The sequence below is a fragment of the Acomys minous genome (genome assembly GCF_964271855.1).
Source record: "Acomys minous genome assembly, chromosome: 15".
Lineage (NCBI taxonomy): Eukaryota > Metazoa > Chordata > Mammalia > Rodentia > Muridae > Acomys > Acomys minous.
Genome location: NC_140497.1, coordinates 16004792 through 16032536, shown reverse-complemented (window position 1 = coordinate 16032536; position 27745 = coordinate 16004792). Strand labels below are relative to the sequence as shown.

General features: G+C 47.7%; 1 protein-coding gene across 6 annotated transcripts in view; it reads left to right on the top strand.

Annotated features, from left to right (window-relative positions):
• The window catches only part of PLEKHA2 (pleckstrin homology domain containing A2), a 58424-nt gene that overhangs the window by 6960 nt on the left and 23719 nt on the right, over window positions 1-27745 (top strand). For 4 of the 6 annotated variants that reach the window (XM_084760330.1, XM_084760331.1, XM_084760332.1 and 1 more), the window contains exons 2-4: window positions 7595-7758; window positions 20499-20555; window positions 27346-27394. In XM_084760330.1, the coding sequence (XP_084616456.1) occupies window positions 7618-7758; window positions 20499-20555; window positions 27346-27394 (247 nt within the window). In that variant the 5' untranslated portion in view covers window positions 7595-7617. Of the gene's footprint in view, window positions 1-5082; window positions 5181-7444; window positions 7508-7594; window positions 7759-20498; window positions 20556-27345; window positions 27395-27745 lie in introns of those variants that run through there. The other 2 variants (XM_084760333.1, XM_084760334.1) reach the window with 2 other exon arrangements.

Sequence of the window (27745 nt, the reverse complement as noted above, 5' to 3'; positions counted from 1 at the left end):
CTGTAAGAGAAACAAGTGTTCTTAGCCACCGAGTAATCTCTCCAGCCCCTGTTTGTTTGATTTTAAAATTAATTGATTCTAATTAATTAATGCATTATTATTACTAATAAAATAATAAATAAATACATATGCTAGCCAAGTTGGCCCCAAACTTCTGCATTTCAAGCCTCAGTCTCCCTAGTAGATAAGAGTACAAGTACACATATCACACCTAGTTAGTTTTATATTTTTTTGAGACTTGACCTCATATAGCCCAGGCTAACCTCAAACTTACTATGTAGCTGAGGATGACCTTGGTCTTCCAGCCTCCACTTCCAAGTACTGGGATGATAGGCATGTACTACTATGTCTGGGGAGATCATTTTTTATTATTATTATTATTATTATTATTGTTAGTGTGTGTGTATGTGTGTGTGTGTGTGTATGTGATGTTGATACATGTATGTGAGTGCATGTATGGTGGTAGGAGAACAATCTTAGGCATCAACATTTTCCAGGTGCCTTCCCTCTTGTTTTTGAGACAGGGTCTCTCACTGGCCTAGAAGTTTGCTAAGTATGCCTGCCTAGTGAGTGTATAGACGGCTTCCTGTCTTCACTTCACCAGAGTTGTGATTACAAGCGAGTACCACCACACCCAGATTTTTATCTGGTTCTCATAACAGCAACATGCCACCAGGAGAACAGTCATTTTTTCTTGTTGAAACCTTGGAAAGGGCCGGGTAGATTTTTATGGGAATACCGAACTCAAGTACTCACCACTTGTGAGAAGAGCATGGTTACCAAGTGAGCATTCCTTCAACCTTTACCCATGTGTCAACTCCACCCCATGTCCCAAGTGTGTGCATGTTGCGTGTGTGTTGCATATGTGTATGTGTTGTGTGTGTGTATGTTGTGTGTGTTGTTTGTGTTTGCTCCATGTATGTATTGCTTGTGTATGGTATGGGTGTGTGTCACATGTGGTGTTGCATTGTGTTACATCTGTGTTGCATGTGTGGTGTTGCATATGTGTTATCATATGTGTTTCATGTTGCATGGGTGTGTGTATAGACCAGAGGTCAACCTGGTCAGGAGCCATCTATCTTGGGTCTTTATTTATTTTGTTGTTTGGGGTGTGTGTTCATTTTTATGTTTTGTTACTAGCATGTTTGTCTGGGTGCCAGAAGTCCACAATGGGTTTCTTCCTCTATTGTTCTCCACCTAATTTTTTTGAGCTCTGGAGCTGGAGCTCACTGCCTCAGCTAAACTGGCCGGCCAGTAAGTCCCCAGTATCTGCTTGTCTGTCTCCAACCTCAGCGCTTGGGTTGCAGATGTGTGGAAACTTCCACACAAGGTCTCCATGGGTGCTGGGATCCAAACTGAGGTCCTCATGGTGACAGAGCAAGTGCTGTACCCACCGAGATACCTTCCCAGCTCCACCCTCTGTTCTGAGGCTGGGTCTCTCACTGGATCTCACTGCAGCACACTAACTGGGTTAGGGAGCCTCAGGGATGTGCCTGCACCGTGTCACTGTTGCTGGGACTAGAGGCTCACACCATTACACCCGGCATTTTAGGTTGAGGAGTTTGAACTCAGGTCCGTGTGCTTGTTCCATAGGGACTATACTGTCTAAGCTGTCTCCCAGCTCTCTCCCAAGTTGAGTTTTTTTAAATTTTATTTAATTTTGTTGTTGTTGTTTTTCGAGACAGGTTTTCTCTGTTTAGCCTTGGCTGTCCTGGACTCTCTCTGTAGACCAGGCTGGCCTTGAACTCACAGCCTGCCTCTGCCTCCCGAGTGCTGGGATCAAAGGCATGTGCCACCACGCCTGGCTGTTCTTTCCCAAGTTGTAACAAGGGAAAGTCATTGCGTTTTGGGTGGCTTTTGGATACTTTTGCTGCTTTGAGTCAAGCCCAGTTTGACCCTGGATCTCATGGCAATCCTCCTGTCTCAGCTCCCAAGTGCTGGGATTGCATTTGTGAGCCACCACTTACCTGACTTCCCTAGGAGCTCTTCCGAGGACTCCCAGTTCCGTTCATCAGAAGAACTGTCACGTATACACTGGATATTGTAGCAAAGACATAGTCCTTAGTGTTTGTTAGAGCTGAGGACGGGGACCATCTTCGGATGACTAAAGAACAAAACAGCAGGAGGACTAGCCTCTAAGATTCCCTGGCAGTAAGAAACAAGAAACCCCAAAAGGGTGGAGGAAGCCTAGCCTTACACTGGCATCTGGCGTTGGGTGATTAAGACACGGATTTATTAGACCACCAACAAGTTGCAAGGGAGCTGCATCTCAGCAGAGGCTGTGTTTATGGACTACTTGAGAAACTCAAGCCCTGCTGGCGGGAGTCGCCATGGAACCAACTAACTTCCTCTTCTAATAAATAGACGAGCACATATTTACTACAGAACATATAGACAGCTATATATAAATAAGGTCCCTCTATGTACTGGGATATAACTACTAATATTTTGGTGACTATAAACCTTGCTTTTAAAGAAATCTGCATACAGGAATAAGAATGATATTCATACCACTGAGGTCACATTATGCAGTGTTTTTTTTTTTTATATGTGAAAAACTCTATACGGTGGGTTTCTAAATCATTAGAAATTACTTGATAACAGGGCTGGGGAGATGGCCCAGTTGCTAAGGAGCTTACTGTGCAAACGTGACTTCAAATCCTGAGCCTATATATGATAGCCAGGTGTGGAGGTGTGTGTCTGTAATCCCAGCTTGCTCTGTGTGTGCATGTGTGTGTGAGTGTGTGTATGCATGTGAGAGTGTATGTGTGTGCGCGTAGGTGTGAATGTGTGTGTGTGTGTGTGCATGTGTGTGTGAGTGTGTGTATGCATGTGAGAGTGTATGTGTGTGTGCGTAGGTGTGAGTGTGTGTGTGTGTGTGTGTGTGTGTGTGTGTGTGTGTGTGTAGACAGGCAGATCCTAGCTTCTCAGTGACCAGCTACTCTAGCTGGAGGTTCAGTGAGACCCCATCTCAAAAGTTAAGGTAGAAAGCAATTGAAAACAACACCTCACATTAACATAGGACACACACACACACACACACACAACACACACACACACACACACACACACACACACACCAGAAGAAATTACTTGAAGGCAATGTTTGCTTGTTTAACAGTTATACAATATTTTTAATATAGTTGAGTGTCTCCAAGTTGAATTACTGCTTGATCATTGGGCTGTTTGGGTCATTTTCAACTTTTGTTGTTGTTGTTGTTATAAGTTCGATTGCAGTTTTCATCTTTCTACTCCTGTCTGTTTATTTGGATAGAATCCTAAAAGTAGAAATACTGGGTCAAAGGGCAGGAACATTTTTAGCTGTCTTGTTACATCCTGCCAAACTGCTTTGCAGAAAGGTCCCGGGTGTATAAGAATCCTAGGTCCTCCATTTCCCCACCCACCCAAGGAGCTGTCCTGGTGCCTCTGGCTCCCACCTGGGGTGTGGCCTACTTTCTTAAGGCTCTGTTGCAGCTGTCTCTATTAGGCTACAGGTCTAATAAAGTTCCCAGTTTCTGGGTTTGCATATCCAGGGGTTGAACAGCCATTTGGGGGTAGGAGCCTGGGAGGGTCTCTCATTACAGGATAGAATGGGCAGCCTAGGACTATGTGAGTTTTTCTCATTGCCAGTCCTGGTCAGGACTTCCAGCTGAATGGCGGTTAGTCCACTTCCTGATGCTGCCTATTAGGTAGGCCCAGGCAACTCACTTTCCTAAGTTTCACTTTTCAGTTTTTTATTTTTATTTTTTAAAATCAGGGTCTCACTATGTAGCTGTGGTTTACCTAGAGCTCACTACATAAACCAGGCTGGCTTTGAATTTACAGCGATCTGCCTGCCTCTGCCCCACAACTCCTTGGATTAAAGGCGTGAGCCATATTTCCTCCTAATGAGATATATAACTTATTCTCATTTATAGGAATGCTTACAACATAAATTCCACCCAGGACATCGGGGGGCATCACAAAACCTCCCTTTTAGGGAAGCCTGCTGCTCTGGAGGCTGAGACAGAGGGGTGGGTGGAGGTTGGGGGGCCGGGGGTGGTGGAGGCGGGGGCAAGTTAGTTAAAAGTTTAAAATACATCAACTAAGAAATGAATTTGAACATTCACCCTCACCAGTCATCACTGCACATTTCAAACTAGGAATAGTTTTAAAGTAGTAAGAACTTTAATGCATGGAATATATATATATATCCAGACATGGTTGTATAGGCCTTCAAATCCCAGCAAAGGCATGGAAGAGTCTCTGTGAGCTGAACAGCATGGTTTTCATAGTGAATTCCATCTCAGCCAAGGCTACACAGTGACATTCTGTCTAAAAAAAAAAAAAAGTCTAGTGATGATAAGAATGAATTAATTTTATTAGTTGCAACAAATATTTTTAGACAGTAATTTTATAATAGATCTCAATAGTGATGAGTGATCCTATAGTATACATTCTAACCACATTGCCCTAAAAAGATATATTTGTGGGGCTGGAGAGATGGCTCAGTGATTAAAAGCACTATCTGCCCTGTTCAATTCCCAGGTACCCACATGGCAGCTCACAACTGTCTGTCATTCCAGTTCCAAGGGATCTGACACCCTTGCCCTCACACCAATGCATATAAAATAAAATTAAATAAATTACTTTAAAAAGACGTATTTGATTTTACTTTATGTGTACTAAAATGTGTTTTGCCTGCATGTATGTACGCACTGTGTGGAGCCTGGTGCCCACCAACTGCCATGTTGGTGCTGGAACGCAAGAGCAGCAAGCGCTCTTAACCAAAGACCTTCTCTCTATTCCCAATATTGCTATTTTTAACGAATGCTCTTTTCCATGCCAAAGAAAAAAATGCATACAATATAAAGTTCTGGTATTATTTATAGTAGCAAAGAGCTTGCTCTAGACTTAGCTGTTTAGTGCTAGAGAGATGATTAAGCAAATTATACTGCAATCAATAAATTAATGTTCTAAAACCACGCGTGTGTATGCGTGGACACACACAGACACACACACACACACACACACACACACACACACACACAGAGTTCAGTCTGGATTTGTGTGCATGGTTCCTCTTCACGTCTTTCCTTCTAGTTCATGGAAGTCCCACACTGTGGAGCCGTGCGCACGCGCAGTCCCTCAACAGCCGAGGCTTTCTGGAAGAAGCCCATCTCCCGGAGAAGCAGGCTCTGGTAAATCCTGCTGGCTGAAAAACGGGAACTTCGAAAGCCAGCGTTTGTGGGTGGACACTGCGCTGCCCAGCTGGCCCCGAGCCAGCTAGCTTTGTTCTCCCGGGTTCTCTTCGAAGTTACACTGGATAGCTGTTGGTTATGGTGGCACAGACATGTAATCCTAGCACTAGGGGCTGAGGCAGGAGGAGTGTCACCAAGAGTTAGAGGGCAGCCTGGGCTGCTTTAGGAGAGCCAGGGCTGCGCAGTGGGACCAGGTGGGAGTCGGGAGAAACTTCACTGGAGAAGCTGAAGCCCATCGATTTCTGGAGTTTCTGCTTCCCGAGCTATGTTGGTATCTAGGGACCACACGTAATGTCTGTGGGTGAGTGGGTGGGTTGGTGTCTTCCCTGTCCTCACTTGAAGGTTCCGTACTTTTCCATGTTCGGTGGCTTGGTCTTTCTACTCAAGCAAGGCCCCTGCTCCTTGAACAGGCCACATACTTTCCCAGCATTCACAGCCTCTCTGCCCTTCTACCCATAATCCAGTGTGTCCTGGGGCGACTCCTGAAGAGAATCTCCTAACACTCGGCTTTTTCTTTTCTCTGAACTCAGACTTGCTCCACTTTGAGACCGGAGCTGGGGTAACACTTCTGAAGCAGGTGATGTCACTTTGTGCAGAGCGCCCCTCCTCCACCCCTCCATGGCCCCCACTTCTGCTACACAGTTAGCTTCCTTTTCAAAACCTCTTCTTCCTACTTTTGATCCCTTTCCCACCTCCTCTTCTACTTCCTTTTTAGCTATGCTGGGTTGTTCTATCTTGGCTGTTTGTCTATTTTTCTGATCCTTGCCATGAGACCTCCGGATGTCCGCAGCCTCTGTCCCTCTTGGGAATCTGGCCAGCACATGCCTGAACCATGGGGTTCGCTGGTATCTGCATATGCACGCATGTGTGTATATGGCCTTGTTTCTTGGTGTACCCTCTCAGTATACCAGGCTCACTGGAGCGGGCGAGAACACCTCACCCCACTAACCATCACTCTTAGAGCAAGCCTGACCTGGAAACGTGGCCCCTTGCTTCTTGGGACTTGTCTCCTCTGGGCCTGGAAAGCTATTTTCTCTGAGTCAGTGTTGGGTCATAGGGCTCCGTTGTCAGCCACCTCACACTTTAGCTTGGCTGCAGGGCCTCGCTGGCTGGGGCCGTTGTGAGTCCTGCTCTGTTGAAGTGGGCGGCCAGGGCTCACTGGCTGGATGTCTGAAGGCAATAATGGCGCTTTGTAGCCCTGTGGGGGCTTCTATCCTATTTCTTCACAGTGCATGAGTCCAGACTGGGTGTCTTGTCTGTTTCTCTCCTCTGGGGCTTTTGGGATGCTAGCCCTTTCCTGTAGGCTTTCAGAGTACATTCTGGAGAGATGAAGTGGCCAGGACATGTGACTATTTTCACATTGCCAGAGGCCCCGGGGTTCTGGAGTCAGGGAAGGTGCCTTGGGGCTTGGGGCTTGCATGGGACTGAGATGAATCAAGCCAGGTAAGGCTTAGCCAGGTCCTGAGATAAAGCCTGCTTCGTCCTCTTCCTCACCGGCCCCTCCCCCCACACCCTGTGTGGTGATATGAGCAGAGTCCAGGGATGCAATTTTGCTGATCTGCAAATCAGATTTGTAGGCATTCGGTAGCTGTGGGAATCAGCTCAGGTTGTCATGGCAAAGTACCACAGCCTGAGAGCTTAAACAATGGAAAGTTATCTTCTTAACCATCTGGAGGCTAGAAGTACAAGATCAGGGATGTTTTAGGCCTTTCTCCTTCTCTGGGAAATCTGTCACAGTAGCCTTTAATGCCTGGGCACTGTAGCTCCTCTATGCCTACATTCCTGGCTGAGTTTTGTTGAGGTATCTTTCTTGAAAGTGCGTCTCCATGTGCAAAACGAGTTACCATTCACTTCCTGAGGCTTTGTGCAAAGTAGTAACCAATGCCCAGGAAGTGCCTCTCGCACGACGCCTTTCAACTTAACTCACAGCGAGAAGTCCATGAGGTGTGGCACCATGGTTAGTCCCACGTCACACGTGCAGAAGCTGGGGTGCAGACAGATTAAGAGGTAATTAGCGATGGCACAGAAAGAATGCTGACTAAATTGAGGCTCGTGATGCACACACACAGGCTCTTGCATAACCAACCTTATATCCTCTAAGGGCACTATGCTCAGCACACAGTAGGGCCTTGTGGAACTAGCTGAGTCGATTCTGATGGGTTCTGATGACTGTTCAGAGTTGATAGAAGTTTCCAGGGTCCCAGTGGGGTAGACATTTGGTACCCAGGGAAGGAAGCTGGTGGCAAGGAGCTCAGCATGTCACAGAGGTGAGTCAAGCCAGGGACCGGTGAGGCTCATTTGGACGGAGCCTGCTTTGCCCTTCTGCTCACCAGTCTCTCACCTCTGTTGTGCAGGGTGATGTGAGCAGGGCCCAGGAATGCCTTATGTGGACCGGCAGAACCGAATCTGTGGGTTTCTGGATATCGAAGACAATGAGACCAGCGGCAAATTCCTTCGGAGGTACTTTATCCTGGACACCCAGGCCAACTGCCTGCTCTGGTATATGGACAACCCCCAGGTGAGAGAAGCCAGCTGGGAAGGGGATGGGGTGTCTGCCCCACTGTCTGTCACAGCTGGGAGGAGTGCAGGGGTTGGGTTTCTCTCAAGGGCTTCACATCTGAAGCATATTGGGTCTCTGATAAGAAGTGAGAACATTCTGCCCCCCCCCCCCCCACTGACACAGACATACACACCCATGAAGAGAACTTCCTCCAATGTTGGGGAATAGCTCAGGAGTATGTGTGCTTAGGAGGTGCAAGAATCTTGATTTAACACAGAGTAGGGTGTGTTAGACTGGGACAGGGGGTGGGGGGTGGGGGGTTGGGGCGGAGAGGGAGAGGAAAGTTGAGAGCAGAGCAGATCTGGGGAAGCAGAGTCTCTTAGCCTGAGAGCTGTGCTTTTCTCACACACAGGAATTCCACACTTGACAAAAGTCAGTCAGGCAGTCTCTCCCAGATATCACTCATTTCTTCTCGCGTGTCAGGGCTGTGGCCCAGTGACTGCTCCTGCTCTTCCAGTCTGGGGCCCCTCCCCAGCTGAGAATGTGATCTGGTTCTCTGAGCTGGACAATATTGGACTTCTTTGCTGTCCCGAATCAGGAAGTCATGGAGTCTTGGGTTGGCAGTGACCTTCCAGGTCACCTGGTATTGCTTCTTCATGCCACAGAGGAGAAAACTGAGCCCTGGACATTGCAGTCTACCCCTTGGCAAGGCAAAATGACTAACTTTAATAGCTCGTGGAGGCCAGGCACAAAAACGGGGAACCAAATTTTTAAAAAATTTATTTATGTATTTATTTATTTATTTTTAGAGACATGGTTTCTCTGTGTAGCCTTGACTGTCCTGGATCACTTTGTAGACCAGGCTGGCCTCGAACTCACAGGGATTTGCCTGCCCCTGCCTCCCAAGTGCTGGTATCAAAGCTATACACCACCACAGCTGTCCTGACCACTTAAATTTTATTGGTATGCCTTGGCAGAAGCAGAGGTTGGGCGACTCGAAACAGTTGTTCTTTGGGAACCTGGAGCTTTTTCATTTTCCACAGAATGTTGCCATGTCCTTCTAACTGATCCATGACAATTTTGTGGCAGTGAGGCTGTGAAGAATGGCCTGGTCCCTGAGCGGCAAGGTCACCGCCGTGGCTGTGTATGGACAGACATGAATGCTGGGAGTGGGATTTGGGTCTCCTCAAAGGCTGAGGAGAATAGTCTCAATGTTGGGGTTTAGATGTGTGCTTTAAGATGTGAGGCGGAGGGTTGACCAGATGGCTCAATGGATGAAGGCGCTTGTTGCTAAGCCTGTGCCCTGAGTTTAATTCCTCAGGACCCACAGGATGGAAGGAGAGAAGCTGGAATTTGGACTCTGCATGGACACACATGCACACATGTGTACACCCCTCCCTATGAATGCTAACAAAGCTAATGTTTTTTTGGTTTTGTTTTTTAGAAAGCTGTGAGGTAGGAAAAGCCATGTGAAGCTTCTGGGCATTATTCACACACAGCCTCTGGGGGGGGTCTTCAGTGTTTGTGTTGTGGGTTTGAGAGCTGAGTGGAAACATAGATGCAGAATACACGCAGAGTCATGTGCTGTGGACTGCCTGCTCCAGGAAGAACCGATCCCTCTGTCAGCTGCACCCATGTTTCACCGCCCCCCCCATCCTGATAAGGCAGTTGCTGACTTTTCTCTTAGTGCTAAACACTTGGCCTCTGTCTTTTGTATGGAGGCTGCTGGACCCTCTCTTGCCTCCCACCATCCTCGGTCTTGGTCTGCCTTCTGGCTTTCTTGTTACTTTCCTGAGGATTTGTGTCCGGATTTACTTTCCTCACACTGTCCTCTGTATTTGTGCTGTCCTGAACTAAGACTCACTTTCTTGAGGGAGTGCTGCCCAGCTACTGCCAGGCCCTGTTTGTACCTATCAACCAACCTGCCTTTCTTTTACTTAGGTATATGTGTTTACTTATGCCGTGTGTGTGTGTGTGTGTGTGTGTGTGTGTGTGTGTGTGAGAGAGAGAGAGAGAGAGAGAGAGAGAGAGAGAGAGAGAGAGAGAGAGAGAGAGAGAGAGAGAGAGACACCTGAGTTTGGAGGCCAGAGGTTGATGGCACTTTTCCTCGACTGCCCTCTACCTTGCTTGAACCCAGAGCTCAATCATTTTTGCTAGACTGACTAGTTTACTTGCCTTGGAGAACCCCCATCTGCCTCCAGGGTACTTGGATTGTAGACAGCCTCTATGCACATTTACACAGGGGCAGGGCATCTGAACTTTGGTCTTCAGGCTTGTGCAGCAAGTGCTTTACCCACTGAGCCATCCACCCAACTGAGGGCTGGACCTTTGCTCATACCCTGAGCCACAGAGAGTTGTGCTGTCAATCATGACCATGATGTTTTCATCTTGGGTCTTCACTTGGGGATTCCCCGTATTGGAACCCACCCTCTGACTTGATTGTCTTGTGGGCCTGGAACCTTGCCTGGCTGCTTTCCTGGCTCTCGGGACTGCTTCTGCGCCAGTGTCCACCCCGCCCAGGGCACCTTCCTTTCCTCTTTGCTATAGGGCTCCCAGGCTGTAATTCTTCCTGTTTGAGTTACCAACATGAACTTACAGCCCAAGCCTTGGGCAGTGGACATTGTCCTAGGAAGTGGCAGAGTTCAGTAGCGAGGGTCAAAACATTTTACATCATCACCTCTTGTGTTAGTTATTAGTCATGTCCATGGCCAAGCAGCCTTTCCAGAGTTGAGAATGGTATTTTGGGAGAGTGTGTAGTGACATTTGTGAACAATAATGACCATGTCGTGTGCAACGCGCTGAGCTTTTGTTTCCCTCTGGTGGAAATGTATAGGCAGGGAAGATGTTCCTGCCCTCCTCATTCTGAAAGTGAGGGAGGTGGCTGGAGCAGATGTAGTCTGCCCAGTGTTAAATAAAAAGGTATTGGCAGAAACCAGGGCTATTAGTCTGTCAATCAGACTTCCGCACGCCTGCCACTGCTGCTCAGAATAAGACAGTTATGTTGGGATGGATTTGAGATGAAGAAAAGCTTGTAAATGAAGTTTCTGGTTAAGAAAGAGAAGTGAAGCTGAGCGGTGGTGGCGCATGCCTTTAATCCCAGCACTTGGGAGGCAGAGGCAGGTGGATTGCTGTGAGTTCGAAGCTAGCCTGGTCTACAAAGAGAGTCCAGGACAGCCAGGGCTCAGTTACACAGAGAAACCCTGTCTCAAAACAAAAACAAAAACAAAAACAAAAACAAACAAAGAAAGAGAAATGGAGGACATAGCCTCCAAGTTACAGAGGGCAGAGCTTATGCGTTTAACATGAGCTACAGTGTATAAGCTACATCTCAGGGCTCCCTGTAAAATGTTGGCCTATTCTTGTGGAGGGCCACTTGGAGGACTGTGCTTGGGTCATTGAGTGGCTTTCTTTTATAAGGAAAAGGGTTCTTAATATAGTATAATACTAAATAGCAAGCATTATTGAAGACTTTTCGGAACCCAGGTGTCTGATCATCGTCTGTTTGAATCTCTGAGTATTTGGTGCTGGTGATGCTCCTGTCTCTGCCACTGTAACTTCCGTTGCTGTCACCACTAACCTCAATCTCTGTTTCCTGTAGGGTGTGTGTGTGTGTGTGTGTGTGTGTGTGTGTGTGTGTGTTTGTGTGTGTGTGTGAAGCTGGATCCTTGTATTCTTCACTTCTGTTCTCTTTCTCCGCTTCTGACAGTCCTAGCTCCTGCCGATGGTGGAGAAGGTGAATTCAACAATGTCTCTGCCTCTAGGGAGCTTCGAGTTGGGGAAATAGAGATGGCGTGCATAACATCTAAAAGCTGTCATCTCAGCCATCATGACAGGACATCCCACCATCCATTGCTGGTGCCAGTGCCCAGATGCCAGGGTTTTGGTTGGAGGAGAAGGGACTGTAGTTTCCCATTTCTGCTGCCTGTTGAGGAACACTGAGTACCAAGAGGTGGAGTCTCATGTGGAATGTTCTTAGGTTTGGCAGGCAAGAGATCGAGGCTGCAATCTTGGCTCCTCTGCTCAGCTCTGCTCAGATTGGTGTTTTAAGCATATTCTTTCTAGTGTGAGGCTTAGTGACATCATCCAACATGTTACTAAAGTCGTCCAATGAGTTAGATGCCTACCTAAGTGCTGAGGCACCATGGCGAGCAAGACAGACTCTGGGCTTCATAGACACCACCGTCCACTGCAGGTAGATAGATAGATGGTCACATAGACTCGGGGTAGAGAGGCTTGGGAGCCATCTCTTCACAGGAGAGGTGGCTCTAAGGTATCATCTTTTAATTTTCTTAAGACTTTTTAAAAGACAGTATCTTCCTATGTTGTCCAGGCTGGACTTGAACTGACAAACTTCTTGCTTCCATCTCCTGAGGTTTGGAACTATGGGCATATGCCACCACACCCAACTGGGGCCAGGCTGTGGAGGCTGGGTGACATTAGGCGGATTGCTGCTATACATTGTTCAGATTTGCAGAGCATTTGTTTGCACATGGTTTTACGTGCAAAGTCTCATTTAACTGTTGTGGCACTTTGACCTAATCAAAGCTGAGGAAGGGAAGGGAAACAGCAGCCATTGCTGGGGACATATAGGAGGGAGGGCATATGGGTCACTTAGCTAAAGGGTTGCCTTAGGTTTGGGCCCCCAGAAGATGTGCTTATGATGAGTAGCCAAGGTCCCAGACAAGGATTTGTAGACAAGTTCTTCACTAAAGAGATGATGTTTCTGCAAGGCCTCCTGGAAGTGATGGGGAAGTCTGACCAGGATAGGAGGAAGCCCCAAAGGGCTGTGTTCTTGAGTGGAAGTCAGTAGGCTTAGTCTGGCCTTGTGGGAGCTCTGGGTGAGTTAAGCTCTAGAATTGTCCGGAAGAACTAGGCCCATATATATCTGTGCTGCTGACTACAATGACCACAACTCTACAACTGTAGCCAGAATGGTTTCTAGAGACCCATGGCAGTCTCCCAAGCAGCGTGGAGAGGACCTGGGAGGCTAGCCACAGCATCTGGTAGTGGGATGTGCAGGGAGCCCTGGGGAGAGGGGTTGGAACACGGCATGGACCAGGTGCAGCTTTGAATGGCAGGCATTCGAATCAGCGTGAGGTGAGGAGTTAAGGTTTCCATCACAGATATTGGTGATACTAAACTGAGGATGAAACTTGAGGGCTGAAATGACCCTGCCAAGTGGAGAGTACCAGTGATATTGATTAGGCCACCGAATTGGCTAGTATAAAAGTCAGTGTGCTGGCAATGTCAAGCAAACTAGCAATTCTTTTGTTATTGCAGTAATCATCTTTAGCTTTTTTTGGTTTGTTTTGTTTTTTGAGACAGGGTTTCTCTGTGTAACAGCTCTGGCTATCCTGGAATTCTCTTTGTAGTCCAGGCTGACCTTGAACTCCTAGAGAGCCACCTGCCTCTGCCTCCCAAGTGCTGGGATTAAAGGCGTGCGCCACCACCTCCTGGCCAGCAATTTAGCATTTAAAATACATTTATACATTATGTATGTGGTACATGACAGTGCACATGTCACTGTGTACATGAGGAGGCCAGAAGGCGATTGTAGGTTCAAGGGACGGAACTCAGGTTACCAAATTTAGCCAAAAACCAGACTTTTAAATTATGTGCTCATACCTTGATTAAAGTTCAAATTAATCAAATAATACTTAGCATCACACATCTCCCTATATAATTCAAATTGATAACCACAGGATTATCAATAAATGATGATGACCCTAGGGAGGCAGAGTGAGTTGTTCTCTTATGAAAGAGGACAGGGTGATATAGATGACTATGCTAGTTATGTCAGACAAATTTAAAAAAAGAAATGTGATAACAATGACCATGTTAAGCCAGACAGTGGTGGCACACACCTTTAATCCCAGCACTTGAGAGACAGAGGCAGGTGGATCTCTTCTCTGTGAGTTCAAGGCCAGCCTGGTCTACAAAGCAAGATCAGGATGTCCAAGGCTACACAGAGAAACCCTGTCTCGAAAAACAAAACAAAAACAAAAACAAAAACAAAATACCCAAATGGACAAACAAACGAAACTGTTATGTAGTATCTTCATGGGTGCCTTGAGACTTCTGTAATGTTTTGGAGCCAGGGAAGTAGGAGGGCTTAATAAGTATTAACTAACTTTGAGCAGCTAGCTGTTTTGTGGCTGTCTGGTGATTGCTTTTGGAGTTACTTCTCTTAGTTTCTTTGGGCTAATAAAATTCTTTTGTATGTCATTAGTTACAGGCTAGGAGAGCTGTCCCTGTTAGGAGACTGTAGGGGCTAAAGACTTATTCTCTAACATTCCTATGTTGCATTTTCCCAATCCTTAAATGACAGATAAAGGCTGGGTGTGATGGTGCACACCTATAATTCTAGCACTTGGTAGGCAGAGGCAGGAGGATCGCTGTGAGTTCAAGGCTAGCTTGGTCTACAAAGTGAGTCCAGGACAGCCAAGGCTAACACAGCGGAAACCCTGTTTTTAAAAGAATGACACATAAGTGACTGGAAGTCACAATAGGATAATGCCACATTGCTTCATCTCAGCTTTTAAACAGTATACATTGTAGCTCCCTCATCCTCCTCCACCCCACCCCCCAAGACAGCAAGACACTTTCTCTGTGTAACAGCCCTGGCTGTCCTGGACTCACTTTGTAGACCTCACAGTGATCCACCTGCCTCTGCCTCTAGAAGGCTGTGATTAAAGGCCTGCGTCACCACTCCCAATCATTGTAGTTATTTTTTCTTTGTTTAAAAATCACATTTTCCCCCAGGTATAATTTGTATACCTAGCTGTATCTTTAAAAGAAAAACCAATAAATTTTGTGTATTTATAACAAAATGTTTCCTATCTGGAGCCACTGAGAGAGATGCAGAAGATGGGAGGAGAGACGATGAGAAGGGGAAGGGGAAATGCCATTGAGCTGGACGCAGACTCAATGAGGGAGCTGGGTTAGAGAAAGGGATGAGGGCATCTAAGAACCATTCGCGCTACTGGTAGCCTCAGATGCACCTGTATCCAGACATCTATGAAGTCCAGGCTGGGGACCAGATTGGAAGAGGGATGCAGGGGATATGGAAGCCATGAGACTTAACACACAAGAGCCTCGTCCTGTCTAAGAAGGTGCTAGTGTAGTCAGCCAGGACCAGAGACTCCAGTACCAGAGTGTTAAACCAGTGCCGCATCTTAGGACGTTGACTGCTCACAGAGGCCAAAGTTAAGACACATATTGGGAACCAGGGGAAGCAGCCACGGGCCATCATGTGGCCCAACAAGTTTTTAACAGGAAGTGAATCTACAGGGTGGAGGTGAAGGACTGCCCAGGGTAGCTGGTGTCTGGGAAAGCTCAGTTCTATTTAGTTGCTCTCTCGTGCCAGGAGGGCTATGGAATGCAGGTCTGGACAGCCTACTCTTTTGCCATCCTGCCCACAGGTGCTTCTTTGTGAGCCAGTGCGGTCTTGGCTTCGGTGCCGAAGCTGTTGCCTCAGCTCACAAGCTATGGGCTCACGCTCTAGGCATGAGATTCCTATGCATAGTCTTCTCCTGCTGGCGGCAGGGCCTGCTGGGCTCTTGGCTGCTGACTGGGCACCCTTCCTTTCCCCTTCCTACCCCTCAACTCCTAGTCTTTTGGAGCTTGGCACTCAAGAGCCAGTTGGACTAGTTCCTGCCCTGCCCAACTTGGGCAACTCTCTAAGGCCTTGCTCGGTGTAGCCGTGCGCCTCCTGCTCTTGTATTTACCTTTCATTGATAATCAACTCTTAGATAATTGTCTCAGGGGAGGTGGCCTGGCATAAAGGAAAGTGCCACAGTGGATCTGGCAATCTGGAAGGGCTAGGTTTGAATTCTAGCCTGACTTGCCATCTGTCTGACCTTGGGCCAATTGCCTCACCTACTGGATCCTTGGCTTCTGTATCTGAGAAATGGGATTGTAAAGCAGCACCGGAGAGCACTTAGCAGCATGTGCAGCCTTATCTGTCTCTTGTTCTGCCCCACCCCAGCACTGTGCTCTGCTTAAGTGCCAGGTTGCAGCTGGGGTGACCAGCTCTGTTTTCCCAGGGCTTCTCTGCAGAAGGAAGCCACGCAGGGATCATGGTAGGTGAAGAGGTGTCCCTGGTGCTTGCAAGGGTGGACATCCTGGCAACTTCTGAGTCTTTAGTTGGATCTTCTGGCTGTCTCTGTGCTCTTTGTTGCTCCTGCTAGGAAGTAGGAAACGGAGTAAAGCTCTCTATTTCAGCAAGGGGTGCTGCTGTTTCTACGGAAGGACTTAAGGTAGAAGCACCAGCTTTGTGGGTGGTCAGCACCTTGCTCGGTCATGGAAGAGAGCAAGGCGCATACTCCCCAGTCTTTTGGGGTTTTTGCTGGCTGAAGAGGCCTTGAGCAAAATACAAGGCATTGGTGGAGTCTTTTTAAAGTCCTCCTGTTAGTTCACATGCACCTACCCTGGGAACCACGTAGTCAAGCATATGCGTCTACGGCAGCCATTCTCACTCACCCGAACCGCCAGAGACAGCTTGATCGGAGCATTATAACTGTGTGCTTGTGTTGAATTGTCACGCTGTACCCCATGCTATATGATTATTATGTGTCAATTAAACCTCCCCGGGTACTGCCTCATTTAAAAGTGTGAGAGTCAAGTTATGTGCTGGGCCTCTGTGAAAGAGCTAGCCTCAATCCCTAGCACCAGAATATTAGGTAAATAAAGTGCATTTTACTATCCGTGCTGTGTGCGGGCCATATCTGCTCAGGGCTGTAATAGCATCCTGCCTCTGCCTTGCCTCCTGGTGCTGGGACTACAGACACCGAGCGTCATGAGATGCCTTCATCTTCATGTTCCCCATCACGTAAGGGTAGAGTGTGGTTAGTGTAGTAGGAAGAGACTTGACTCGTGGAAAAAATACACAGAATCCAGGGCTTAGGTTTTGTCCCGCCCATCAGCCCTTCTTAAACTTGCGTCCGTTTAGGGACCTCGGAGATTGTTTTGAGATGTGCGTGTGTGCGTGTGTGTGTGTCTTCTAACCCATCCCTCTTGATTTGGACTGTCCAGTCTGAAGGTAAAACTCGAGCCAGAACTTTTTTCAAGCAAGTTCTCCATGGGTTTGCGTCTGCCCCAAAGTCTAGGATCTGTCCGTGAGTCTAGAGACAGGAGCTTGTAGCTGGCTGGAGTCTGTGAAGGCTTTGGGAAAGTCCCGAGTGAATCCTTCCGGTTCAGGACACAATGCTGCATGCTGCTCCGACACCCAGCGCTGGCACCTGGTGATCTCTAGGCTGTGACTCCTGGCCTTCTCGCCATGCCACCTGGCTGCTCAGGCCTTTTTGTGCAACCTTGTTTGATGAGGAAGTGTCTGTCTGGGACTGTCTGTGTGCCACCATGATAGTGAGTTGTTGCCAATGACAACCATGACCTCATGACAACAAGCTGTTGCCATTAAGCCTCTAGATCCAGTAATTGAAGCGAACACGGAGAGTTTCATTTTGGATGAAGGCTCAGGAGTCTCCATGTTGTTTCCCTTAGTGTCACCCATTTCCCCTTGGGTGGGTAAACAGCTTTTCAGGCATTTGTCATGTTTTCCTGGGATGGAGAGAGAGCGTTTTTTTCTGTGCCTTAGAGCAGAGAGGGTGGAATGATGGGAGATTTCCGCTCCCCTCCCCCGGGCAGCAGCACCTTTCTGTGAGTGGGAGGAGGCTTAAGAGGCTGGAGCAGAACGCTGACCTCCTTGAAATCCGATCTGCCCCTGTCATTATGTGTGGTTTAGAGTCCAAGTTATTCTCCATCCCACTCCACTCATAATTCAAGATGGGGCTCTCGAGGCTTCTGAGATGTGGTTTCGGGCGAGGAGAGCAGTTATTTAAGGGCAGCCCCGGACCTTGGTGTTTGCATCTTGTAATTAACTTGGTTGAGGGGCCCCTGGCTGTCCTGTGCTGTGCTCAGCCCGTTTTCACGTCATTCTCCCGACCACCGTCTGGCACAGTTTGGCATCTGGAGTTTATAGGGAAGGTCTTGACTTCAGCCAGTTGTGTTAACACTACAGTTGGAATGAAGTGGCTCAGGCTTCTGCAGTTACAGCAGGCTGCTGCTTCTGGAGGAGCTGGAAACCTTTGGCTCTGTGTGTCCCTGGAACTCTTGGCCATAGCGGAGTCACTACAGAGACACGGGCTTGCCTCTGCCACCCAGCAGAGCCGAGTCTTTGCCCAGTCGTTCCTGGCCCCTTAGGCATTTTCTGTCCCTCCTTTTGTACAGCAATGGCTCCCTTTGGATTTCCATCTGGGAATGGCAGGTGCCTATCTTTCTAAACACACTAGAGATTTCCTTAAAAAAATTTTTTTTTCTCCAGAAATCATATAAAGTTTAGATGGTTCATAAGTAAGTGCTAATCTGAGCACTCAAGGGTAGCTTTTATTTATTTATTTATTTATTTATTTATTTATTTATTTATCTATTTATTTTTTTACAGAACTTGGAGTGATAGCCAAGGCCTCATATATGCTCTGCCACTAAAACTGTACTCTTAGGCCTCAAGGGCATTTTCCAGAATTAATATTTCATGTGTAAAATGTGGCAATGGAATCTTTTTTTTTAAAAGGCCTTTCAGTGAGAGCCAGGGTTCTTTTAAATGGCTGGGTTAATTCCTGTCCCTTTTCTTAGAAACAGGCAATTTGACACACTGAATTTACTTTGGAGATGTATGTCAAATTTAGATAACGGGCTAAAGTGCTCTTCTCCAACCTAAGACATTTCTTTTTTATTTTTTTAATCTTTTAATGAAAAAAATTATTATTATTTTATTTTATGTATATAATATTTTGCCTGCATGTGTATCTGTGCACCACATGTATCTGGTGCCTGTGAAACCACAAGAGAGCATCAGAGGCCCTGGAACTGGAGTTATACACCATGTAGGAGCTAGGAATTAAACTGGGGCCTCTACAAGAGCAGCAAGTGCTCTTATCCCGGTGCCACCTCTCCAGCTAAGACATTTAAATCTTAAGGCACTCTTTTACTAACCTTTCTTATCCAAGATTTTGTTCCTTTCATTGCTTTGAGATAGCCTTATGTAGTGGGGGCTTCCAATATTTTCTTGGAGGATAATGGTGTTAGTTTTGGAGTTGCAGGTTCAGGTTATAGGGGTGGGGTCTCCATGGACTCTCAGGCTACGGGGGTGGGGTCTTCATGGACTCAGACTATGGGGGTGGGGTCTCAATGGACTCTCAGACTATGGGGGTGGGGTCTCAATGGACTCTCAGACTATGGGGGTGGGGTCTTCATGGACTCTCAGACTATGGGGGTGGGGTCTTCATGGACTCTCAGACTATGGGGGTGGGGTCTCAATGGACTCTCAGACTATGGGGGTGGGGTCTTCATGGACTCTCAGACTATGGGGGTGGGGTCTCAATGGACTCTCAGACTATGGGGGTGGGGTCTCAATGGACTCTCAGACTATGGGGGTGGGGTCTCAATGGACTCTCAGACTATGGGGGTGGGGTCTCAATGGACTCTCAGGCTATGGGGGTGGGTTCACAGACAGACTCTCTGGCTATAGGGGAATGGGTTTTCAGACTTTGTCGGGAACTTCATTGGTGTGATTTCTAATGTCGGTCACTACCTTGGTGCATTGTCTCTCAACAGAAATCTGGAAGCCAGAAAGCGGCTATCATGGTAGAATATTGCTGACCTAATATTTGGAGCTCCTAGCTGGCTTTTGTTTGTTTGTTTCTGTATTGTGTTTTGCAGTTCTGGGATGGAAGAGAGGGTATTGTGCATGGTAGGCCGGCGTCCCCCACTGCAGGAAGTCTTCAGCCAATTTTGCTGCATTATTTTTCTTAGTGGTTTTTATTTTCATGTTCAAACAATTTCATTTGGCATGTATTATAGTCCTGAAAAGCTCACAAGCACATTTAAAAAAATCTGTTTCATCTGAGTTTGCATCCTATATGTTCTGGAATGAATATTGAAGTGACACAAATAGGACAAAGCCAACCAGATCAGAGCAGTCATGCAGAAAAGATGTCATTGGCCACATTCACAGAGTATCGCTGGGTTCCAGGGAAATTCCACAGTGAGAGGCTTCCCTCTGTTAACTCTACCTGGTCATGGTGTCATGAGGGTGGGGCTGAAATCTGAAAATCTGCAAAGATCCCAAATCTACCACTTTCTGGACGCCAATGTGATAACTTAGAATATTCTGTGCCTAACCTCATGCGGTATGGTGCAGTCAGAGCACAAGGGGCCTAAAATCGTTGTCTAACATTATGGTCTCCAGGAAGTCTCTGTATAAATGGAATGCTGTCTTTAGACTTGGGTCCAGTCCTCAGGACTTCTCGTTTTTATGTAAAAATTTTAAGGGCCCAGTAGTAGTGACAAATACCTGTAATCTTATCACCACCATTTGCCTCTTATTGAGGCAAATGGACCACAATAATCTTCTACTAACTCCCATGCCCAAAAAAGGAAAGGAAAAAAAAAAATCCTGAAATCTCAGTCATTTTGGTTTAAATAAAGGCAGTGGGGGAAACTGGGGGTCAGTGAAGAGACTTCACAGTCAAATGGTGGAGCGCACGGGTCAAACCACTGCCCTAGATTAAGTCACCCTAAGAAGGCAAGGGGTCTTTCCCCCAACCCCCACACCCCAGCCACCCCAGAATTATCACCAGTGCCTTGTTGGTGAGCAAGGTGACTTGCCTGAGGCTGCAGTGGCACACTAGTCTATCTCTTACTGCTGCTGGGGGCGCCTCACACAGCATACATCTTAAGAAAACACCTTTGTCTTTCAGAACCTGGCAGTTGGGGCAGGAGCTGTTGGATCTTTGCAGCTGACTTACATCTCGAAGGTAATGTTGGTTTGGGATGCTGGGAAAACCATTTTCTGGAAGCAGGCTTAATGTCTAAGCAAGAGGAAGAGGTATGAGCCTTTGGGAGCATTCCCATTCATTACCATGATTCTCTTTGCCAGGCATTGCCTATAGAAGGTCTGCTGTCTCGTGGTGGTGGTGGTGGTTGGCAGCAGGGAGGGGGCCACAGTCTCTTACTCTTTGGATGTGCCAGCTAGTCTTCTCTCCAGATCTATAGGACTATTCGAGATACTCTATGAAGAGAAAAGGTTTACGTTGGGTCACTGTGTTTGAGGTCTTAGCCATGATTTTGGGGGCAGCATATTATGTCAGACAGAGGAAGGGGGGTATGGCTTCTTACATCATGACTAGGAAGTGAGTTATAGAGGGACTGGGCCCCTATAATCTCTCCTAAGGGTATCCCTAATTACTTAGGGACCTCCCATGTAGCCCCACCTCCTAAAAGCTGTTACCACTGGCCTTTGGGAGGCATTTCACATCCCAAATAAGCATCATGTAGGGTGTAACCTCTTTTTTTTTTTTAAACTGGGACAAAAGGACACAGGGACAATGACCCTGATCCAGTAAAGGATTCTCTCAAAGTGTACAGTTAATGAGCAGCCGCTCAGATATAGCTCAGGCCCCTGGAATTTTACCAGTTCTCCAGATAGAATCCTAGTGAAGGGAGGGCTGGGAACACCCCTAGAAGAGACCCTAAGATATGCCAGGACCACATTCAACATCTGGGTACCTTCTGGGGAGCATGGCAGGCCCCCTGGGCAGTCTGTGCCCTCCTCCAGCCTTCATGTAGGGGCAAGAGAAACTCCTGTCCTCTGAGACCTGGGGGCAGGGCCAGTCAGTGATGCTCAGAAATAACTGCTGCTGAATTCAGCTGCTTTTAGCAGCCCCTCCCCGGGGCAGCCACTGCTGCTGACCCATGATACAGCCCTGATTGGAAAAAAAAAAAAGCCAGGGGATTTAGATCCTCTTCAGAAAGCAGGAGGAGAGCCAGGTGGCACCCAGCCAGCTCCAAAGCTGCAGAAGTCCAGTCCCTCACTCCTGTCCTCATAGGGGTCGCTGCTTTCTCTCCCCCTGTCCCCCACCCCCACCCCTGGCCCCAGCCTTTCCCACCCTAGCGACTTGAAGGACCTAGGAGCTAAGAGTTGAGCTAAGTAGCTATCAGCTCCGCCTGGTAACAGACCTAAGGAGATCTGGGAGAAGCTTCCACCGAAGATGCTTGAAAGATACAGGTTAAAAGATGTTTTGAGAGGAGTGGCCACCTTCGGCTGGATGGACAGGCTTAATCCCAGGCCTGCCAGCTGCAGACAGAACCTGGCAGATCCATGCCAGTGCGCAGGCAGAGGCTGCTGGGCAGTGGCCGAGCTGATTAGAGAGGAGGAGATGGTGGCCCTCGAGGGGAGAAGAGCGGTTAAAAGTGCAGTTTTGCTAGCACAGCTGTAGGCAATTTGTGCATGCCTTTTGATAAGAAATGTGGCAGCCTCCCCAAGCCCCTAAGCCAGGGCAACTCAGGACAGCCCCCTCCCCCACCCCCACCTCCATAGAGGCCTTTTCTTCTCTTCTCCTGTAAGCCCATTAGGTCATTTCTCCAGAAAGAATTGGGAGGGAGGGGGAACAGAGAACGCGGTTAAAAATGAAAACTGAAACCATCTCCTGTGTGAGGGTTTGGGAAGACTTTTTTTTTTGGCCAGGGAAGGAGTGAATTTAAGTCCTCTGCTGAATCATGATTTCTAAGTGCGGCTCAGTGGAGAATTTCAGTACCTGCTGCCTCTCTGGCTGCCTCATTTAGAAAGGGACGACCTGACTTTCCATCCTTCCTGGAACAGGCAAGCCTGCACGGGCTTATGAAAAACCTACAACTGCCACTGGGTTAGGTCACCCGATTGCTGAGTACCTCAACGTCACCTGACCCAGAACACAAAGCCAGCAGGTCCTGGTGGTGCTGGCTTCCTGAGCCCTTGTTTTTATGTCAGCCTTAGGTCACTCCCGGGGCCAAGCATTTGCACAGTGTCAGATGGCTTAGCATGTTTTGTCCCTCATCTCCTGAAGGCTATTACGGGGAAGATGGGGCTGGCCTCGGGTGGAGGGGTGGGAGGAATCTTCCAGAAAGGCAATGCAGAGATGGAAGTCTCTGTTTCCAGGGCATCACGGGCAGCAGAACCAGTCTTTGGACAAATTAGAAAGTAGCCGAACCTGGCCTATGGTACTACCTTTGCACTGTAGCCCTCCTTTTCCATTCTGAGTCCTGCCCTGGCTAGACCTATCTTGTGAGGGTTTCTGAAAGATAACGTGTCCTCCTAAAATGCGGGTTATTAACTGTGTGGGGTGTAGGAGGGGCATGAATACCCGTGACTGGCAGTTCTCTAACTGTAGGTTGAGATCCCATGTTGGTGGGGGGGGGGGGCAGTGATTGAACGACACTTTCACAGGGCTCACTTAAGACTATTGGAAAATACAGATGTTTACATTATGATCCATAACAGTAGCAAAATTACAGTTATGAAAAAGCAATGAAGCTGGGTGTGGTGATGCACACCTTTAATCCCAGCACTTGGGAGACGGAGGCAGGTGGATTGCTGTGAGTTTTAGGCCAGCCTGGTCTACAAAGTGAGTCCAGGACAGCCAAGGCTACACAGAGAGACCCTGTCTCCAAAAAATAGATAAATAAATAAATAAAAAGAAAAAAGAAAAGAAAAAGAAAAAGCAATGAAAATAAATTTATGGTTGGGGATCACCACAACATGGGGAGCTAACTATATTAAAGGGTCGCGGCATGAGGAAGGTTGAGAAGCATTGCTCTGTAGAGCTCAGTGAAGAGCACTGACTCAATTTCCAGATAAATATGCTCACGGATGTAGTAACATGGAAGGCCTCTGACGATTGTGTTGGTGGCTTCTTACTTTATTGCTTCGTGCCCCCTTGAGGGACAGGGTCTCCTCACACACCAGAGCAGGGGCTTTCAGCTCTCTAAGATTTTGTTCGGTTCTTGGGTTCTTGTTCCTTGTGCCAGAGAGGCCCCAGCTCCACTTCTGGCCGATGGCACACAGGGTGTGGCTGGCCCTCACATTTTGTACCCCACCCCACCCCACCCCCCCATACCTGTATGCCTCTGAGGTCGGTATTTGATCTGATAAGCTCCTCAGATGGTCCAGGTGCCAAGTGGCACTTCTGCATCACTTCATGGGGGGCCCCTTAGACACGCTTTCCTTCACATCCCAACCCCCTCTTGTTCCTGGCATGCTCACAGGACCTGACAGTCAACCACTGTTGGGCAGTGACTCAGTTGTGGCCACCGTGTGCTGTGAGGATGTTTGTGCCTGGGTTCCCTCACCTTGAGTCAGACTGTTGGATGTCCTCACCCACCTGTGGCCACACTGCTTCCTGCAGGCCCTCTGTTCTCTTCCTGCCTTTGAAGGTGGCTGCTGCAGCCTGACACTGTCACCAACAGGTGGCAGGAGGATGGCCAGGGGATGGGGGGCGGGGGGAGGGGGGGAGGGGGGAGGAGGCGGGTCATGCTTCTGGGGACAGGCTGTCAGAGACAGAGGCCAAAGTCAGAGTTCTGCAACAGCCCTTCTCTGTGGATGTAGCCACAGGTTTGACTAATTAAATTTCCTCTCTTGCTTCCCTGTGTCTGTGAGAAGAGTGTTTGCCTTTCCACACTGGCATTACTGAAGGAGGAGCCAATCTGTGGAGGCACTCACTCCACCCTAGTCCACAGCTAGTCAGGACAGAACTTGACCAATCCCTTTGGTTAGGCAACGAGTTACTTTGCCCAATACCTCCATGCTAAGCCACGAGGCTGGGGCATACTGTAAATGCACATGTATGTGGACCTCCTGCCTATAAAGTGCGTACACAGAGACAAACAAGCAGAAAGCCACCAATTGCTTTTGGAAGCTCCAGTTCTCACACTAAATGCGTGAGCTGCAGTTTCCCAGGCTGACTAATTGATGCAGAGAGCATGATCATTTGTAATCCCTGTAGTGGAGCTCTCTCCAGTTGGTTATAAATATGAGTCTCTCCAAGGAAGAGTGATGCTTCAGACAAGGTAGAGAGGATCTCTGGGACCAAGCTTTTCAATGCCACCAAAATTGCCAGCTGGATGAGAGGGGAGCTGGGAGGCAGGTGGTTTTTAAGGCCGGGATACAGCAGCTCTGTGACACTCAGGGTTAATGCAGGAACCCAGCGCAGCACAGGCAGGTGACAGGAGGCTGCCTGGGAACCCAGACGCTGAGGGTCACAGCCAGGAAATGAGTGGCTGCAGATCAGGAGCAACTGCTTTGAACCAAAACCCAGGAAAACAAGGTGGCGAAGGCCCAGCACCACCAGCTTTCTAAATGCTACCTGTGAGGCACACAGACATGACTAATGTGGTTGCCTGTCTGAGCTCAGATTTGTGGGCTCCCCTTCATGGTTTTCAGAACCTTCTTAGGCCACATGGTCTCCACCTCACTTCAGGGTTCCCTCATCAGTACAGTAGATTGAAAACACACACACACACACACACACACACACACACACACACACACACACACACCCCTACATATTATCTGTCTCTCCCTCCCTTGGTGATACTCTGTGCAGCCTTGGAATTCTGATAGTAGGAAGGTCATCAGCACATGCAGTCCTTCATCTTTGTACCATCAGAAACAGGAGTCATGTAACATCTTGAATGTTTTAAATACATGTTGTTGAAGTTGATGTAATGTTATGTAGGCATTTAATTACTAACATTGGAAATGCCATGCATGTGGTTTTGGTTTTTTTAATGTTGGAAGTTAGGCAGTTTTTTCAGGTCCTATTTTAAATAATCACAATAATAACCATTATTAATAAAATAATAATATATAAAGCAATTATATCATGTTAATATAGCTACATGCTATAATTATAATTGATAACAATATAACAAATAATTATATAATGCAATTATATCAATTAATATATTAATAGATGATGATTATTATTATTGTGTGTACATGTGTGATGTGATTTGTTTTAAGATGGGGTCCACCCATGTAAATCTAGGCTAGCCTGAAACTTACCGTGTAGCCTAGGATGGCCTTGGAAGTCAAGACCCTTTTGCCTCAGCCTCCCAAGTGCTGGGCTTACAGATACACACTGCCTTGCTGTCACAATAGTCTCTCCTTCGTGAGCAGATTCTATATGGCAGTGTAGCCAGGTCCCTTGCTTGTGCTGTCATGTCCAGGGCTTGTGCTAACTCCATAGGAACATGGAATGGAGATCACACACCTGTGATTTGAGACTGATTCCAAAACCAGCCTCTACTTTTTTGGTATTTCATAAGGTGCCGCCTATAAATACTGGTAGAGTATTTGGGGCGATGCCAATTTTGGTTAAATTAAATCAGGGAGGGTCTCTAGGAAGACTTTAGGGTCAAGAGCAAGAACCTAGAGACCAGTGTGCCAGCCATCGTTAGATCTTAGCAACTGTGAGCCTCAAAGAAATATCACTTTCACCTCAAGACTCTAATCCCTGCTTCTCATTCTGAGTCCCAGAGTCCTGAGAGAGGAACAAGAAGAGCCAGGAAGGCGAGAAAGGAGACTGAGACAAGAAAGGGTACAGTGTCCAGGGCAGGATTGCGACTATGTGTGGCTGGGTTCTGTGGGGGGGGGGGCCACACGTAGGCATCCTAGTGAGTGGGATGCGTGGAATGCTCTCTCTGGTGTGGCTGGACCACTTGGTGGTTAATCATCAAATCTTTGTAGGCTGTGATGGCACATGAGGCTGAATGCTGTGGGTTCCTGTGCAGATAATTCACTGATGCCCATGTGAGGACTAGGATTACAAAGCTCGGTGACGTACACCAGCTTCCTATCTTGGCAGGCCCTGCTCTTGAATATACCCAGGCTAGCTCAGTCATTCTGTCAGCCGCTTTCTGGGCTGCTGGAAAGTCCCTGTGTCCATGGCCAGCATAGAAAGCCAGGCCTTCGGACGGCATATCCAAATGCAGGAGTGGCTGCTGTGTCCGTTTCCGCTTTGGCTGGAGTTTACATGCCCAAAGTGCCTTCTGTTGGAAGACTGTTTAGGGAAAGGGGCTGGTTCTTGACAGCATAGTAGAAACCTGCTGGAACGAAATGGGACTTTGCTGGATCTTGTGGCTCAGAGGGAGTCTTTTCCAGGCCCAGTGACTTGTTAAGTGTTCCCGCAGAGGCAAAAATCAGCACGGGCATCAAGATACCAGTTACTTGGATGGTGGAGGTTCTATCATGGAAGGGGGGGGGGTGTAGTGAGCACCTGAGACACTGGTTCTCAACCTTGGGTCATGACCCCTTTGGGAGTAAAAGGACCCTTTCAGAGGGGGTCACGTAAAACCATCCTGCATATCAGATATTAAGATTCATAATGGTAGCAAAAATTACCGTTATGGGGTAGAAACAAAATAATTCAACGGTTTGGGGGTCGCCATAGCACGAGGATTCATATTAAGAGGTAACAACATTGGCCAGGCGTGATGGCCAGCCTGGTCTACAGAGCGCGTCCAGAACAGCCAAGGCTACACAGAGAAAACCTGTCTTGAAAACCAAAAAATAAAAAGTTCCAATATTAGGAAGACTGAGAAGCGCTGGTCTAAGGAGTAGCGCTGATTAATGCCAATTTTTTAAGGGACCTAGGCAAGACTCTCAATTACTGGTCTTCAAATGTACATATGTTTGATATGCTCTTTTTATGAACACAATAGTTTCAAAGTAAACATTTTCCACACTGATAGAAACACGTTCCCTTCTCTTTTTGTCTTTATTTGATACAGGTGAGCGTAGCTACCCCAAAGCAAAAACCCAAAACTCCGTTCTGCTTCGGTAAGTCCTTTTCTTCACAGACTTGTGACAGCTTCTTTTCCATGGAATACAGCCCTGTGATCCCACGTGAACTGTATCCCGTGTGCACGAGTGGCTCAGAGAGCAGTGACACTCTGGGTACCAAGTGATAGATACCACTGCAAAGATTATTAATAATTTGCGACCAGGCACACAGAGACCGGCAGTGTTTGAGCCAGGCTGGCTTCTGTTGGCTGTCTGCCTTCTGCCCTTCTTTCTTTTCCTCCTTCCTTCTCTTTTCTTCTCCCCCCCCCACCCCCCCCATGCCCAAGCTGGCCTGGAATGTTGCCTCTGCTGCACGCAGACTCCTATGTGCTGGGGTTACAGGCTGAG